The 16187-nt window shown below is 40.8% G+C and overlaps 1 protein-coding gene across 1 annotated transcript in view; it reads left to right on the top strand.

Annotated features, from left to right (window-relative positions):
* The window catches only part of tln2b (talin 2b), an 86701-nt gene that overhangs the window by 34529 nt on the left and 35985 nt on the right, over positions 1-16187 (top strand). Inside the window, exons 7-19 of the mRNA XM_080474327.1 lie at positions 2734-2861; positions 3139-3202; positions 3363-3467; positions 5776-5931; positions 7235-7336; positions 7436-7512; positions 11005-11188; positions 12286-12399; positions 12746-12854; positions 13435-13643; positions 13874-13972; positions 14644-14811; positions 15500-15794. Coding sequence (XP_080330453.1) covers positions 2734-2861; positions 3139-3202; positions 3363-3467; positions 5776-5931; positions 7235-7336; positions 7436-7512; positions 11005-11188; positions 12286-12399; positions 12746-12854; positions 13435-13643; positions 13874-13972; positions 14644-14811; positions 15500-15794 — 1810 coding nt within the window. The remainder of the gene's footprint in view (positions 1-2733; positions 2862-3138; positions 3203-3362; positions 3468-5775; positions 5932-7234; positions 7337-7435; positions 7513-11004; positions 11189-12285; positions 12400-12745; positions 12855-13434; positions 13644-13873; positions 13973-14643; positions 14812-15499; positions 15795-16187) is intronic.

Here is a 16187-nt window from a genome sequence, read left to right as displayed (position 1 = left end):
ACATTAAATCCTACTCCTTCGTTTTCACTTATTAAAAGATGTTTTGCATCCATGTTATACAAAAAGGAAATATATGTATTTTTTTTTCAATACAATATATAGCTATATGTTTTCTCTATGCGCAACATTTTTGCAGTTTCTTTCAAGCACCAATGATATGATGAGTTCCACTGCTGAAAATTGTAACCACTGCCCTGTGGCAGGAGTACATATAGTGGAGCGATTTCAATTGAAAATGTTGAACTTTAGGGCCATACTGTGCCACAGTGATTCACGCTCTCGCCTCTTAGCAGGGTAACAAGGTCATGGGTTCAAATACCAGCTGGGCGTTTCCTCACACAGTCTAAAAAACATGCATGCGAGGATAATTGACGACCCTAAAATGCCCCTAGGTGTGAATGTGAGTATGTGTTTCTCTGTGTTGGCCCTGTGATAGATTGGCGACCTGTACTGCGTGTATCCTGTCCCTGCTTGTAGTTAACTTGGGTTTTCTCCACCGCCCCGCTACCCTGTACCAAATGGAGTGGCATACAGATAGGTTTCGACGAATGGATATCGGACTTTAATATGACTGATGAAGTGAATGAGTAAATCAGTTCTGAGACTGACCCACACAGTCCTGACAGCACTCATGCCATAGCAATACTATAAGCACATTATCAACACAATGAGAAGGAATTTCTACCTCTTCCTTGTCTGAATAAGTAGTACGATAAATCCAATACTTTTTAAAGAAGCAGCTAGTAACTGTGTTCAGGAACTATTTTTAGTAACTCGCCCAACTTCGATCATTATAACAATTAAAAAGATAAATAAATAAAATAAAATAGCGACACCACATTATAAAATGCCACTAACAAGCATCAGCTGACTCATTCATACTTCACAGGCACGAGCTCCCTCACAGCTGTGCAGCTTTCAGCTGTCTACCAGCTTCTAGTGATATTCACGCAGGTGTACGGCTTGACTTCATGACACGTCTCACTTTACTCTGATGATAGCACCTACCATCACCACCTGCTGCGCAGCTCCCCTCCCCATCCCGCCCTCGTCAAAGTACACAGCCCTTTTTTATTACCTCCTCCGAGTGACTTGGACGGAATATATTTAGCTGAAAAGCAGAGAAAGCTGTTATATAGTTCCTCATGTACACAATTCCCTCAGACTTACATCTAAAGTGCTAAGCTGTCATTTCTGAGCCAATTTAGCTTCCGAGTGTGAACCCACTTTGGTTTCTGGCTACCTGACCGCTGTTACATTTCCCACTCTGCTGGATAATGACTCCCTGATAATATCACCAGTAATGGAAGATGAGAATGGCTGATATAATGTATCCTTTGCATTACCGGTGTTGATCTATTACTCTCCTTTTAGGGTGGAAGTCACTATTACATTGATTATACTGTTTACATCCAGGGTACTTGAATCAACCATGTTAGTTTTACCTTGATATGAAAACGCTTTTGGGGCTTTTTTGGATTTTATTTAGAAATAGATCTACTATTAAAAAAAAAAACAATTTCAAGACGCCACAGCATTTATTGTGCAGTGATATTTATAAACTGCTGCACACTCAAATATTTCTGTAATACTAACAAAGGCTCCCGCAACATTTTTTTCCTAATGCTTATGGCCCCTCAGTGGATCCTTTAACCAGTCTGCATACACCAAGCAACGACAGTTCTAAATTTAGTGCATCTTCTTCCCCCTTACTCTTAGTATCTTTTTGCAAATGAATACTGTCTGGTGAACAGTGTCTATCAGAGTGAATGGCATGTGTAAGAGCTAATTATAGAGTGTCTCCTTGTGTTCAGTCAGAGCCCGTGCTCTCCACAGTGAATTGCACTTGGAAAGGGGACTTGATTGTGAGTAGAGGAGATTGTTGTCCTCATTACAGCAGTAAGCTGCTGCTTAGTTTTTCATTGATGTAATGGGACGTAAGAATGAGTTGAGTCCATGCTGTGCACTGATATGCTAATTCTAAAAGCACGGATGGAGCCTCTCTCACTGTCAGCGAGGACTCTCAGCTTTTGGAGCCATTAAATTTGCAGCAGTGAACTAGAAAGAGAGAGTGAGTGGAGACTGAGATAGAGGGAGAGGCAGAGCTGACTACCCCTTGGAGAAAACTGTGCACAGGGATAAGCATTTGAAAGATGTCAACAAGGGCTTCTCCCTTTCCATCAATTGAAATGATGTGGAAAATGTATACTGCCAGGCTGTATATATGTAAACATGTATGATCAACAAAACATGGACAAGGATTTTTTTTTGTTAGGTTTTTTTTTCTTATCAAGAAAAAAACCTGTCATTAAATTCCTTATATACTTGAGGCCTCGTAATGCGGCTGGGATATGGTGAAAGAAACGGATGCCTCTCTGTAAAGTGTTTTCCTTTTTTAATAACACATAATGGGCCTGTGATGACAAATTGTTGAAGCTGTTAGATTTGAAAGTAGGCGGAGTGACTTTCATTGTCACAAACAAATTTTATTTGGGTCCCCTGTGTGCGTGAGTCTCAGTCATGATGTATGTCCTCTTGAAACACTCTTCGTCATTCACTTAAACATCCTCTCTTCTGAAGCTGGAGTTTATCCAAAGCACACAACGAAGTGCTCATTACAGAGCTCTGTTGGGTGAATTTTGGATAATTCTCTTGCCTTTGTAGTCCTATCCTTTTCCTGCGTGGTACTGCCTCTTACTCACTCTTCAATCCCTCTCCTCATGTCTCCTGCAGGCGAGGGATGATATATTGAATGGATCCCACCCTGTCTCCTTTGATAAAGCCTGTGAGTTTGCAGGGATCCAGGCTCAGATCCAGTTTGGACCCCACGTGGAGCACAAGCACAAGCCTGGATTTCTGGAGTAAGCTTCTCTTATCAAAAAGATCCTTTAAATCCTGCATTCAGAGGAGTGCCGTGTTTTTTTTTTATTTTTATGCTCACCTCACCGTGCAGTAGTTATCGCCTGCTTCAACACAGGCTGTTACTTCAGGGATTTCCTCTTGTGGAAAGCTCAGGGGTGATGTCAGCTGTTACAACTGTTTTCTGATGTGACCTCATATGTGGAGGTATGTTAATAGAAAAGGAAATGCCTGTAGCTCAAACGGGTAACCGTGGAAAAATGCCATTTATCTCCGTAGCCTGAAGGAGTTCCTACCAAAGGAGTACATCAAGCAGAGAGGGTCCGAAAAGAAAATATTCCAAGTACGCACATTACATTGATCACATGTTGCATTTAAAAGACTGCAGACCGCCTCTTGAAATTATAGTAGTTTCTCTTTAAATTAAGGTACAAATTGTCAAATTACATACAATGCATGTGGACGCCAGCTTTGAGTTAGAGATGCAATTCTTGTTGTTCCAGGATCATAAAAACTGTGGAGAGATGACGGAGATTGAGGGAAAAGTGAAGTATGTGAAACTTGCCAGATCCCTGCAGACGTACGGCGTATCCTTCTTCCTTGTGAAGGTAAGAGCTAAAAGTAATGTTTTACTCCACTCAACTTAATATATGGAGGGGGGGAAAAAAAGCTTTTACAGACTTATGTTGGATAACAAGTACAAAAAAAATATCAAAACACATTTTTCAAGGATCCCTCATCCATATCCATGTGTCAAAGTGGAAGTTGTGTGTGAATTTGTGAATGATTGTGGATTATTTAGCTTGGCTCTTGCATTGAATGAGGCCTCTGAGTAGTATAAACTTATTGCAGCTGAACTAGGAAATGGTCCAAGGTAACCTGAGCCAGTCCAAACTACAACAATGGGTAAATCTGATCTTAAAGTTCAAGACTCCGACACAAGGAAGAAAACACAATATGTGAAAGTGCCGCCTCCCATCTTACTTTTTAATACTCTAGAAACTTCCAGTTTTGCTGTAATAAGGTGGGACTAACACATTCAAATAGAGAAGCCATTAAAAATGAATCAGTGCAATTACAAATTGTTATTGTCTAGTACTGTTAAGTATATATTTTTTTACCTTCAGTTAAGTCATAAATGAACATTTAGTTTTTATTGTAAGCATTATATTTTTGCCAATCTATTATCTACTTTGGGCTTCTGTTACAATCTGAAAGCATTTGCAATTTGCAAATTAGGCAATTTACACAGCTAACAGTAAAACGTTAACATAACTTTCCCTTATTATCCCCTCATTATTCTCAGATATTGGCCTAATGATTATGTGGTTACAATAAACATGCGTGTTTCACCATCTTCGGCGGCACACCGAGAGCCGGGAAATACTTGTGAAAATAGCAATTCTCTTCTCTTCTGGGATCACAAACACCAAAGTGAAATAAAAGTGCAGCGTGTGAATGGGACAAAGTTGGAGAGGCAGGTAGTATAAAAGCTTTCAAATGCAAGCCAATTTGGCTTTGGACTTGTAAGTAAGACTGGGAAAAAAAAAAGCGGAAAAGCGTCTGTTGCAGCCTTAATGGACGATAAATGGGATGTTTGGCTCCGTAGTTAAAGCACACCGCAGGGTTCAAATTATCTTTGTGAAAATGTGTGTGTGTGTGTGTGTGTGTGTGTGTGTGTGTGTGTGTGTGTGTGTGTGTGTGTGTGTGTGTGTGTGTGTGTGTGTGTGTGTGTGTGTGTGTGTGTGTGTGTGTGTGTGTGTGTGTGTGTGTGTGTGTGTGTGTGTGTGTGTGTGTGTGTGTGTGTGTGTGTGTGTGTGTCAATGTGGACCAGCACTGTCTGTTCAATGAGAAGATGTAGTGATGGAGTTCTCGAGACTGTTAAATAATTCACCCCAGCTGCACTCTGCTCTTGATGCTCTCAAAAGCACGGACTTGGCTTTGTCAGAGCATTTATTGTAACCTTTCATTTCTCATCTGTCAGTCTTTAATCACTGCAGGTTCAGGTTGGGAAGCCCTGAATTGCTGTAAACATAACAGGAATGGGAGGGATGTGCATGGGGAATAAATAAGTCTGTAGACTCTGTGCCTGTATACTGACTGTAGTAATATATTCAGGTTTGTACAAAGTGAAGAACCCTCCCCCCCCCCAAACACGCACACAATTTTTCCCAACAATGATCAAGGTTAAACTATTTAAAATTATGTACTAATTCAATGTACCACTTCAGATTAGAAAATCAAACTTCCTGTTTTAGTTCAACCTTGGTAATCATGACGTTTAAGTAAAGTGACCTAAAACAATACATGTTTTTAATAAACCTGTGTGCAAAGAACACTGAAACAATGTTATCTGTCCTTGTGTGTAAGCGCGCTGAACTTAAAAGCTGACTTATTGCCCTTTGTGTGATTTTCAGAGCTCCCTATTTAAACCAAGTGATTAAAAAGAATTATAGAGGAACAAAAACTTCAAATGCACATATTTGCACTTCCCATCTCTACACACACTGCTAATTTCGGCTTCATCTTTCGCTCTCCTGGAGGAGAGCCAAGTGTAGGCTCTGTGTCTGAAGTGAGCTGTAATAGATTTTCAGTGGGGAGAGAGAGCGGAGGGCAGTGGAGCTGGTCAGGCAGAGAGGTGGTGGAAGTGCCATGCTGCTGTGCTGACAGTGACTAAAACCTGTGGAGACCCTATTCAATAAAGCAGCAGTTAAACAAGCCTGAACTCTGCTGGGTCAGTTCACAGCTGCCCTTCCTCCTCCTCTATTCGGGGCTTCAAGCCACAGACACAGCATGTGTATTACAACAGCACCAGCAGAAAGGCACGGCGGTTTTTGCATTCGCGCCTTGAATGAATCATCCGTGTAGGTGTTTAGAGGCGCCATAAACGCTGTCTGATGTTTTCCTATCTGACAGGAAAAGATGAAGGGTAAAAATAAGCTGGTCCCGCGCCTGCTGGGAATAACCAAAGAGTCAGTCATGCGAGTGGATGAGAAGACGAAGGATGTGGTGCAGGAATGGCCTCTGACAACGGTCAAGAGATGGGCGGCCTCCCCCAAGAGCTTCACCTTGGTACTGTGTGACTCTCTCTGCATCAAGTGCTCGGTGCTATTTAAAGAAGTGCTGAGGAGAAAAGTCTGTTTGTGTACACGGATTTCAGCAGCTCTGCATCATACATTCACTCTCCTCACCAATTTGTTTTTTTCCAATACAAATAGCATCCTTGAAATTGTGTCGTTTCGAACCGCAATATTGAATATTTCCATAATGCAAGCCCGCTATTTCATCTGAGTTAACAATAGATTCCTGGAGGAGAATGTGGTGTATTTTGGATGTATTATTTATCTGAAAGCTTTTTCAATTTCCTTTACCAGCTGTTGGCTGTTTTCTTCCTGTACTGCGAAAGGGGCACTCCATTTAAAGATTAATAGATTATGCAAATTTAAAAAAAAAAAGAAAAGAATAAGAAAAACTCTGAGGTATATTTGTCAACATTGATTTAAACTAAACATACTTTCGATTGTGTTCTCGTGGAGAGCTTCGAAGTGAGCAGTTTTACACATTCACTACAGCTCTTTATTAATCAGCCCTTCGCTTGTCGATTCTTCTTTCTACTAAGCCTGAGAATCAGGAAGATGTTGAAGAGTTTATTCAGGCTATCTAAAGTAAAACATCTTTTTGTTTCTTTTTTACACGTCACAAAGTATGCGGTGGTCCTCCCCAGAGGTTGTCGGAGAGCTTCAAGGGGTGTGCAGCAGCAAAACAAATCAGGGGGTCAGATCCCTTAAAATATTTGTAATTAAACTGGTTCAACTGTTATTGTATTTTCCAGACTGTAGGTCTCACCTTTTTCAATTGTTTGGTTTGGTCATGCCACTTATATTCATAAGCGATATGATCGCAGAATGCTGCTATAGCGCCACTGTAAAACCAACAAAACAACGGAATTTGACTGACAGAGATTTTCTCTTCTCAACACATTTATGACAGATGCAACCAAAACAATATGGGAATTATTTTGCGTCACACATTTTTTGAATTCAGATCATGGTAAGTGTAATGGCGATCGAATAGAATCATAAAAGTGTGACATCATAGGTGTAACTGTTGCAGACTGTGTATAAAGATCATTTCAAGCCAGAAGCATCAAACTGTTGAGAGTTGTGCTTTTCATTTAATATAGAGCCCATCAGTAACTGTTAACAGTCGCATCTTGATGTGAAGAAGAAAAAAAATCCAATGCAAGGTTTCTACTTTGTGTAATAAACAGAGATTATGTAGGTGGGATTGAGGAGCTTGGAATATGGTTCCGGCTCTCATCCCCCCCACAACTTTAAAAAACCCCGGCCTCACGCTGATCTTCGTTGTATTGTAGGATTTTGGAGAGTATCAGGAAAGTTACTACTCTGTCCAGACTACCGAGGGAGAGCAGATATCCCAACTTATTGCCGGGTATATTGACATCATCCTTAAAAAGGCAAGTGAAAAAGAAAACATCTTGCTTCTAAATTAAAATTTACACAATTCTTCACACTTGCGCCTTGAACTCTGAGTTCTGCTGCTTTTCTCTCCGCAGAAGCAGAGTAAAGATCGTTTTGGTCTTGAGGGAGATGAAGAAGCTACCATGCTGGAGGAATCGGTTTCACCCAAGAAGTGAGTCGTGTCTGCTGTGAGAAATTGCTGACCCTTCTGATTCACTGAACGCAGTCTAGTTACTCTTCATGAATTCAAACCTCACTGTTTAATTGTGCATGTAATTACATTTCTGCCTGCCCAGCATGGTACTCCCCAAGAGAGGTAATGTTAGCATTAAATACAAAAACAGCGCTGTACCTCCCTCGCTGTAATAAATGACGACGGCACAGTTGATGTTTACTGCTCAGGGTTGATTAAACTCCACCAACTCCAAAATGTGACATCTGTTGACATGCAACAAATGCATAAACAATTAAACACAAATTACTTAAGACTTAATAACTAAACAATATATAAATTGCACTTAAACATAAGTCTCTTACTAATAATGCCTATGAATGATCATTTTCCCGCTAACTTATGCTATTCTAACACTAACATACAATAAAATGGCTTGTAAACTGTTCTAAACTTATTTACAGAATAAATTAGCTGTCAAACTATATCCAAAATTAGCCCTTTAACTTTTGACATCACATGAATTAAATCTCTTAATTATATATATATGATATGAAGCCTTTACATTTGTATTTACAATGGAAATATTTTAACCCCTAGCCACATTAGCATCCTTAGCATTAGCGCCACGAGCATTAGCGACATTGGTATGTCAGGCTTTAACTATAACGACACTAAAAACAACGAAAACAGCAATCGAGAGCGGAGTAACCAATAAACAACTTCAGACTTCTCACTCTTCCATCCTTTCCTGGATACACTTCGATGACCTTGGCCAACTTCCACTGGTTACGTGGTGTGGTACCATCTTGTAGAAGAAGAATGTCATTGACCTTTGTGTCTCTATGATCTTTGATCCACTTCTGTCAGTGTTGGAGGTTCAAAAGGTTCTTCTTCCACCGCATCCAGAAGTTGTTGGCTAAGAGTCGAATACGGCACCATTACTTGAGAAGGTGTCGATCTTCGCTGATAAACTTCCCAGGAGGTGCATTCATGGTCATTCCTCGACATTGATGGAGTACTCTTTCGTGATTGTGCTTAACAAGTAACATTGACACATAACAGTCTCTTGAAAGAACCGGAGGAGGCTTCACATGTGGATGTGGACCAGTATGGGTTAAGTGGCCTCCCACTCTGAGGATTCCTTGGTCATCGAGGAATGGACTTTATCTGGGCATGTTGCCCTTGTCTTTGATTGGTGTCTCGTGACTCTGAAGGCACTGTGTCTCTTTTGAAAAGGCTGCTTCTTGACCCATCTGGATTATTGTCAGCTCTGCTTCTGGAGACCCTTGGTTTCTTTTACATGTCACTCGAGTCTGTCGATAGCTTTCACCATTCTGGATCAGTTGAAGACCTTGGTCAGGCGGTACAGCAGCAACCTTGTCTCTTTTGCCTGGATGTTGTGGGGCTGGACTTTCCTGAGTTCTGAGACACTACTTAAGATTTGTCCCACCATGAGTTCTCCATTTGGTAGCTCCTTCTGCCACAGAAAATCTGTGCGTGTGAACCAGTTTGAGGACACAAGTTGCTCTGTTGTGAGACCTCTGGAGGCGTGGTCTGCTATATTTTCTTCTCATAGCATACGCTGATACGACAAGCATCCTTTCTTACTTGCTCATCATGCAGTTCTTGACCCTTTTCCTATTCCACCTGGGATAGTACTGTCTTTGGGGGTATTAACCAAAATTAAATGCCGTGAAAAAATGAAAAATGCACTGCTAACGTGATGCAGTTACAGGCACTATGAATCTTTAAATACCACTGATGATGATCACGGTTTTCCAGATTACACTTTGTTCAATTGCCTTCTTGCATGAGTTTTGCCTTGAGGGTAAATCTTTTTTTTATTATCACCTGGAAAATGGCATTATTATGTAATTGAGATGTCTTGAACATTAAAATATCAATTAGTTGTGAGCATTTTTTGTTTTGCTTGCTTTCCTTCATTGTTTTCTTGTATGTCTTAATGGCAGATAGAAATTTGGTAAAAGTTCAAGGTTTAAGGCTCGATTATACAGTTTTTATAATTGTTATCTATGCAAATCCTGTGAAACCCCTCTTTGGCAAAATATGGCATCATATCCCTGTTACTTGTATGCCAATTGACTCATGTGGTGTTTCTCAGTGCAAAAAAACATAATTGCTGCCTCTCAAAACAAGCCATAATTAACCAATGGAGTCAGGAGCATCTGTTGAGTTTGGCATGAAAATGCTTTTTTTTTTTTTCTGTACAATATCTCTACTGACAATCTCTGCTCACTGTTGGAACATTTGTTTGTCTGGAGTGATTGCTTTAATTAGAATTTTGTCAGTTTTGCTCAATTCATTAATAACAGCCTCATTGTCATGGGAAGTAATCATCATAATTTATTGATTAATACTCGTGCAAAAGCACTTAACACAAGCACCCTAACAGATATTATTTTAAAATAAAATGTAATTGAAAATTATGGTAATCATGTTAAGATCGGTTACATCTTAAACATGCCCCTTTACATCTATAACCTATATATCTATTTTGTCTTAGAATAATCAATAACATTCTTTGATAGATTTGTGCAGTTTGATTTCTGTTATTGCTTATGTTACAGTTTTTCTTTGAATATCGCTGCATCTAAATGTTTCTTGTATAATCTGTTAGGACTGATAGATGCTGATCTCCAGGATTTTTGGGTGTGAAGGCTTTCTTTGTCCTTTAGTCTTTATGATCAGAAAAAAAATGTGGGCAGTTTGTTGGTCAACGTGTATTTAATATTCCAAGATATCTAAAAATCAAATAACTCAAGTAATCCAGCAAATATCCCTTATTAATGAGTAATGAAAGTAACTGTGGCCTCACCCCTGATCATCTGTTTAGACTGTTAATGATACAGTCTCCATCCCTCAATTAGTTTTTATTGAATTGCATTTCAAGTAACGGATTTTGATGGTGTGTAAATCTTGTTATCCATGTATCCACAAGATAATCAATTTAAATCCATCTTCATACATTTGCTACATACAATTATGTTAAGTCGAACATATATATGCACAATTAAACCACTTGATGCCGATGTTTATATGTAAACACGAACACATGGGAGATGTACTGAATATCAGCACAGCTGTGATTCTCTCATAGAAGATAATTACAGCCTTGACCTTGAGTCTGATGATTCTTCCATATAAGATTTACGCTAGTGTTGTTTATCGGTTTAAGTCAATAAAGTCACCATGCAATAGCTTATTACTTTACAAATTAGTTTTGTCTCGCCAGCACCGCTGATCACAAGAGGATTCTCACTAGTGAAAATATTTTTATTCAAGCACATCATTTCTACATTACCGTTAGTTATTGTAAGCTCTTGTCCTTGTGGCTAATGATATTTGAAACAGATGTGAAGGAACTTCAAGTGTCCCAGTGTTGTTATATCTAATATCAGACTCTTCTATCTAAATTACTATTGTAGAAAGCCTAATAATTGACATCTCTTTTATTTCCTGCTGCACCAGGTCCACAATTTTGCAGCAACAGTTCAATCGGGTCGGACGGGTGGAGCACGGCTCAGTAGCACTTCCTGGCATTATTCGATCTGGGTCTATTGGTGGCCCTGACACTTTCAATATGGGTACTATGCCATCTGCCCAGCAGCAAATTACCACAGGGCAGATGCACAGAGGACACATGCCTCCACTGGTGAGTCTTCTCTTTTATTTTAAGGCATAGCAACTTTATTAGTATAGCGCAATTACACCAACAAGGCAATTTAAGGGTGATTTACATCAACCGAAATGAACAACAAACATCGACATGAGAATTAAAATGATGAAAGATAAAAACATAAAAGCATTATTAACATTCATTTATGACAAATACGAAGAGTAAAGCTCAATAAAAAGTAAATGCATTTCCAGAGTTAGGGCTGCAGTGCAGGATAAAATAAGTCAGCAAACAGAAAGGTCTTCAGGCTTGTTTTAAAAGATCTCTGGGTTGGAGCAGTGCTGTGTGTTTCTGGGAGTTTGCTCCAAATATTTGATTCATGAAAATATGTTTGGTTCCGAGTCTGAGAACAGAAAGCAGGTTTGATCCAGACAACCTCAGAGGTGACGATGGTTTCACAACTCATCACAAGATCACAAATAATTACTTGACCGAAGCCATTCAGAGCTGTGTAGACCAACAGTGGTGCTTTTGGACTATAAGTGACAGGAAGCCAGTGTCAAGACCTGAGACCTCATGTGGTCCATTTTAGTAGCAGTGTTCTGAATTGGCTCTAGCTGTCTGATAATTCTTTTGTATTAAGACTGTGACGACTGCACCGTGGTATTCCAGCCTTCGGAAGATAAATGCATGAATTACTTTCTAAATCCTGCTGGGACATCAGCCCTTTAATCCTTGTTATATTCTTCAGTTGTTAGTTGTCTTTTTATCGCCACCCATTCTGGTTGTAATTGAAACTGTAGCATCCAACACTTGGGCAATGTCTGTTGTTTGGAAATTATGTGTGCTTTTGCATTATCTCAAAACAGCCATGTTGTTCAATATTCTTTCATATTTTGAAAATGTGATAATTTTGTTTGACATACAGTATCTTATTTTATTTCCATCAACAGTGAACCATAGTAACGTGCTATAATGAGACTGGGAATGATTGTCGCATTCACACTTAGAGCCCATCTGTGCTCTGTGGTTTATCAATATTTAATTGCCAAACTGGGTTTCAAATTTGTGTATTTAGTTTTCTTTTGTTGCATCCTTTGCATGTGTGTGTCTGTGCTGTTTGCTGTTGTCAGAGTCTAGCCCAGCAGGCTCTGATGGGGACCATCAACAGCAGTATGCAGGCTGTGCAGCAGGCCCAGGCTGACTTGGGATATGTAGATAATTTGCCACCACTTGGCCATGATTTGGTGAGTCATGCTACACCACTTGCTGCACCTTCTTTCAGGACAGATGCTGCAAGAATGAATTGAGTAATCCAATATAATACCACAATAACCGTCACTCTTCTGACTTTGCCTTTTCCACACTACAGATTGTGTAGTGTCCTCTCTGATTTTACAAAACACAACTCAGACCTTATCAAGCCTTCTCATCACATCAAAGTGCTTCATATTTCTCAAATATAATCAGCATGTTACAGTAAATGTAGAGACTGTATTTAATGGCCCAGTGTTTCTGAAGCCATCACTAGTGAGCAGCCCCAGTTCTTTAACCCTGCATCTGTACTGAATGCACATTTTCCTCTAATTAAAGGCATCCAGGGTTTGGGTTCAGAACAAAGTGGATGAATCCAAACATGAGATCCACTCTCAGGTTGACGCCATCACTGCTGGAACAGCATCTGTGGTCAACCTCACAGCAGGTGAGCGCACGAGGAATGCTGAAGAGCGACACACGCTGTTCTTTGTAGTTTTCATTTATATCTGCAGCCAAATGCTAATTTCAGCAATCTGCCCTTGATAAAGTACTTATTGAATTAATTTATATGTCTCCCTCTTTGTATTATTACAATCCAGATGTCTGAATCAATAAATATTTTTAAAGATAAGGCATATTTCAGTATTTTGATATTTGCCCTAATAATTTCAAAATTGTCCCTCTCAGCTCTGCATGTTAGTTGGAACGATGCCAGTCAAGTTCCAGTCAGCTTTCTGCTGGGTTTTAATCTTACCTTGCCATCTGTCAGATTGCACTTGTACTCCCCTCGCTGACTAATCCAGCGTTTGTCTCCTTCACCGCCACTTGCTCCTTTGATGTGCTCATCTTGATGGAGCCGTCTCCGATGGGCTCTAACCATGACACTGATATTTCTGTTACAGCGTATGACATGCACTTTTCCCAGTGATTTGGCTAAATCAACGTGGCGGCACGACACAAATTAGGATGCACAGCTGAGATACAGTTTGATTTACTTTGTAATAACGGCAATCTATCCCCTTCAGGCGAGCCCACAGAAACCGACTACACAGCAGTGGGGTGTGCCATCACCACCATTTCCTCCAACCTCACGGAAATGTCAAAGGGTGTCAAGCTGCTCGCAGCATTAATGGACGATGAGGTGGGCAGTGGACACAAGCTCATGGGTGCTGCCAGGATGCTGGCAGGGGCTGTGTCAGATCTACTCAGATCTGTTGAGCCTGCGGCCGCTGAGGTGAGCCACCTCCTGACTATTGGAGAGATTTAAAAGTACGGCCCATTTTGATCTTAGACAAATGCACATAATGCATAGATTGTTTTTTTTTTGCAGTGTCCCAGTAAAGGTTTATTTCAGGAGCTTTATGTGGGATGATTTTTGATCCAGAGGTCTGTTTCCTATAATTCATGGAGGCCTCCGGCCAGCCAGGCCTGTGTACTGAATGTGATGATGTCATCCTCACACAGCCCAGACAGACGGTGCTGACTGCAGCAGGAAGCATTGGACAAGCCAGCGGGGACCTGCTTCGTCACATGGGGGAGGGCGAGACTGATGAGAAGTTCCAGGTTGGAAGCCGCCCACTCGCTGTTCCTATGACACTGCTGGCCAAACAGGAAGACACACTCACACAAGCTCCCTTTTAAAAAAAAAAAAAAAAAAATGTCAATATGCACTTATGCAATAGCCTCAGATTTCCTTCTTAGACTGAAGGTTCATGTGGCTCAGAAAGAAAGCGTCAGGAGCAGAGCCTTTAGTTGTCAAAAAGACAACTGAGTGTTTCAGACCTCCATTAATGCAAACCTATCAGCACCTGTCACTCTCTGCCTCATTTATTCATTTACACTGAAATTAATTTACCTGCCACACATACTTCAGTTGAGATATTCACTCACAGTTGAGGTATCGCCCTTCACAGTGGCAATGCCTGGGAAAATAAATCATCCACATTCTTAATCTCATTGACCTTGAGCTCGTACTCTTCTACCACATTAGGACCCTGCAATTTGTAATCCAACTGCGGTGGGGAAAAAAAGCGCACATCCTATAATTCATCATCAATAACTTCCTCTTTCTTGTTGCTTTTGTACTCCCATTGTTCATTGTGTTGTAGCGGCAGAGCCGTTGCACTTTATCAACTGTGCATAAAGGGTTAAAGCGTTTACTTTCCTTGTCCCTTCAGTCACTTGTGCACAGCTGTTGTATGTTTCAGTGAAGGACATTGATTAATATGTTGCAGGACACCCTGATGAATCTGGCCAAAGCAGTAGCCAATGCAGCTGCCATGTTGGTCCTGAAGGCCAAGAACGTGGCCCAGGTGGCTGAGGACACCATATTGCAGAACCGGGTGATCGCAGCTGCCACTCAGTGTGCCCTGTCCACCTCGCAGCTGGTCGCCTGCACCAAGGTACGCAACTCAAACTCATTCATCTCCGCCGGCAAGCAGATAAAGGACGTAGCAACAGACAAGAGCAAGGAATGGTCCCTACCCAATGCATGGCAGTATCGTGTCTGTATAAAGCAAGTGACATTTTTCACATTACAAGATAAGATCATGGATTGTTGAGATCAATTGACAGTAAAAAGTATGACGCTTTTTTGAGATTGATGCCTTCAATTTGAAATAATGAATATATTTTTCTATTCATCTTGATTCCTTCTCCAAAGTTTTAAAGATAAAACCGTGCTATTAAACGGCCTTCCCCTGAACCTCAGAATTTTCCTGCTGCCATGCCTCTCTCAAAGCCCTCTGGCGCCCCCCAGAAGAGGCCTGTCATACACTTTGAGAACCGGTCATACAGGGCGTTATGTTTTATTCTTCTCTTGCTTGGCATTAAAGTATTTATTTTTAGCCATTTTTATACATTTCCCGTGACCTTTTTTCATTAACAGTGAGTTGTGTGAGCGTGCTGTGTGGCCTTATTTTTAAGCATCACATAACATTGTTGTACACAGTGACACGAAAGGCACTGTTTTCTATGCTATTCCATCTCATTCTGCTTTATTCTACATGAAGCAGGAATCAATCGTAAATGCTGACTGTTCAAACTTTCTCTGTTATGCATCTGAGTTTCTGTCCGTGTGTGTGCTTACAGGTGGTGAGTCCAACTATCAGCTCCCCAGTGTGTCAGGAGCAGCTTGTCGAGGCTGGGAAGCTGGTGGACCGTTCTGTGGAAACCTGTGTCAAGGCTTGCCGCTCGGCCAGCGACGACGGCGAGCTGCTGAAGCAAGTCGGGACAGCAGCTGGTGTGGTGAGCCAGGCCCTCAGTGACCTCCTGCAACACGTCCGACACTACGCGAGCTGTGGCGAGCCCATCGGACGCTACGATCAGGCCACGGACACAATCATGAATGTGACCGAAAATATTTTCACCTCCATGGGCGATGCTGGTGAGTACAAGAAAAAGGAATTGCAGAGTACAGTCCCTTTAATCTGTTTCTGCTTTCACTGGACTTGTAGTTTGTTTTGACTGCATTGGGGGCCCTTAAAATATAATCCAGATATGATCCAGATATGTCCATGTTAAGTGATCTTAGAAAACCTCTCACCAAGTTCAAGGGTCAGGTTATTTGTTATGGTGGCAGACATGATGCCGAAACATTTTCAAACCCAGTTCTCAATTCTCATGGGGTCGTAGAAAACGTGTAATCCAAAACCAATGCATACTTCTCAATCTGGTCCCAATTAGCATCAGGAAAGCTTTGAACCTTAACAGGAAACACATATTTCTTTAGGCACAAAGGTTTTCTTACTATATGTCAACATGACAAATGAAAAAGCAC

Source organism: Lipophrys pholis (genome assembly GCF_963383615.2).
Source record: "Lipophrys pholis genome assembly, chromosome: 11".
NCBI classification, from domain to species: domain Eukaryota; kingdom Metazoa; phylum Chordata; class Actinopteri; order Blenniiformes; family Blenniidae; genus Lipophrys; species Lipophrys pholis.
This window is presented reverse-complemented; position numbering and strand designations above follow the sequence as displayed.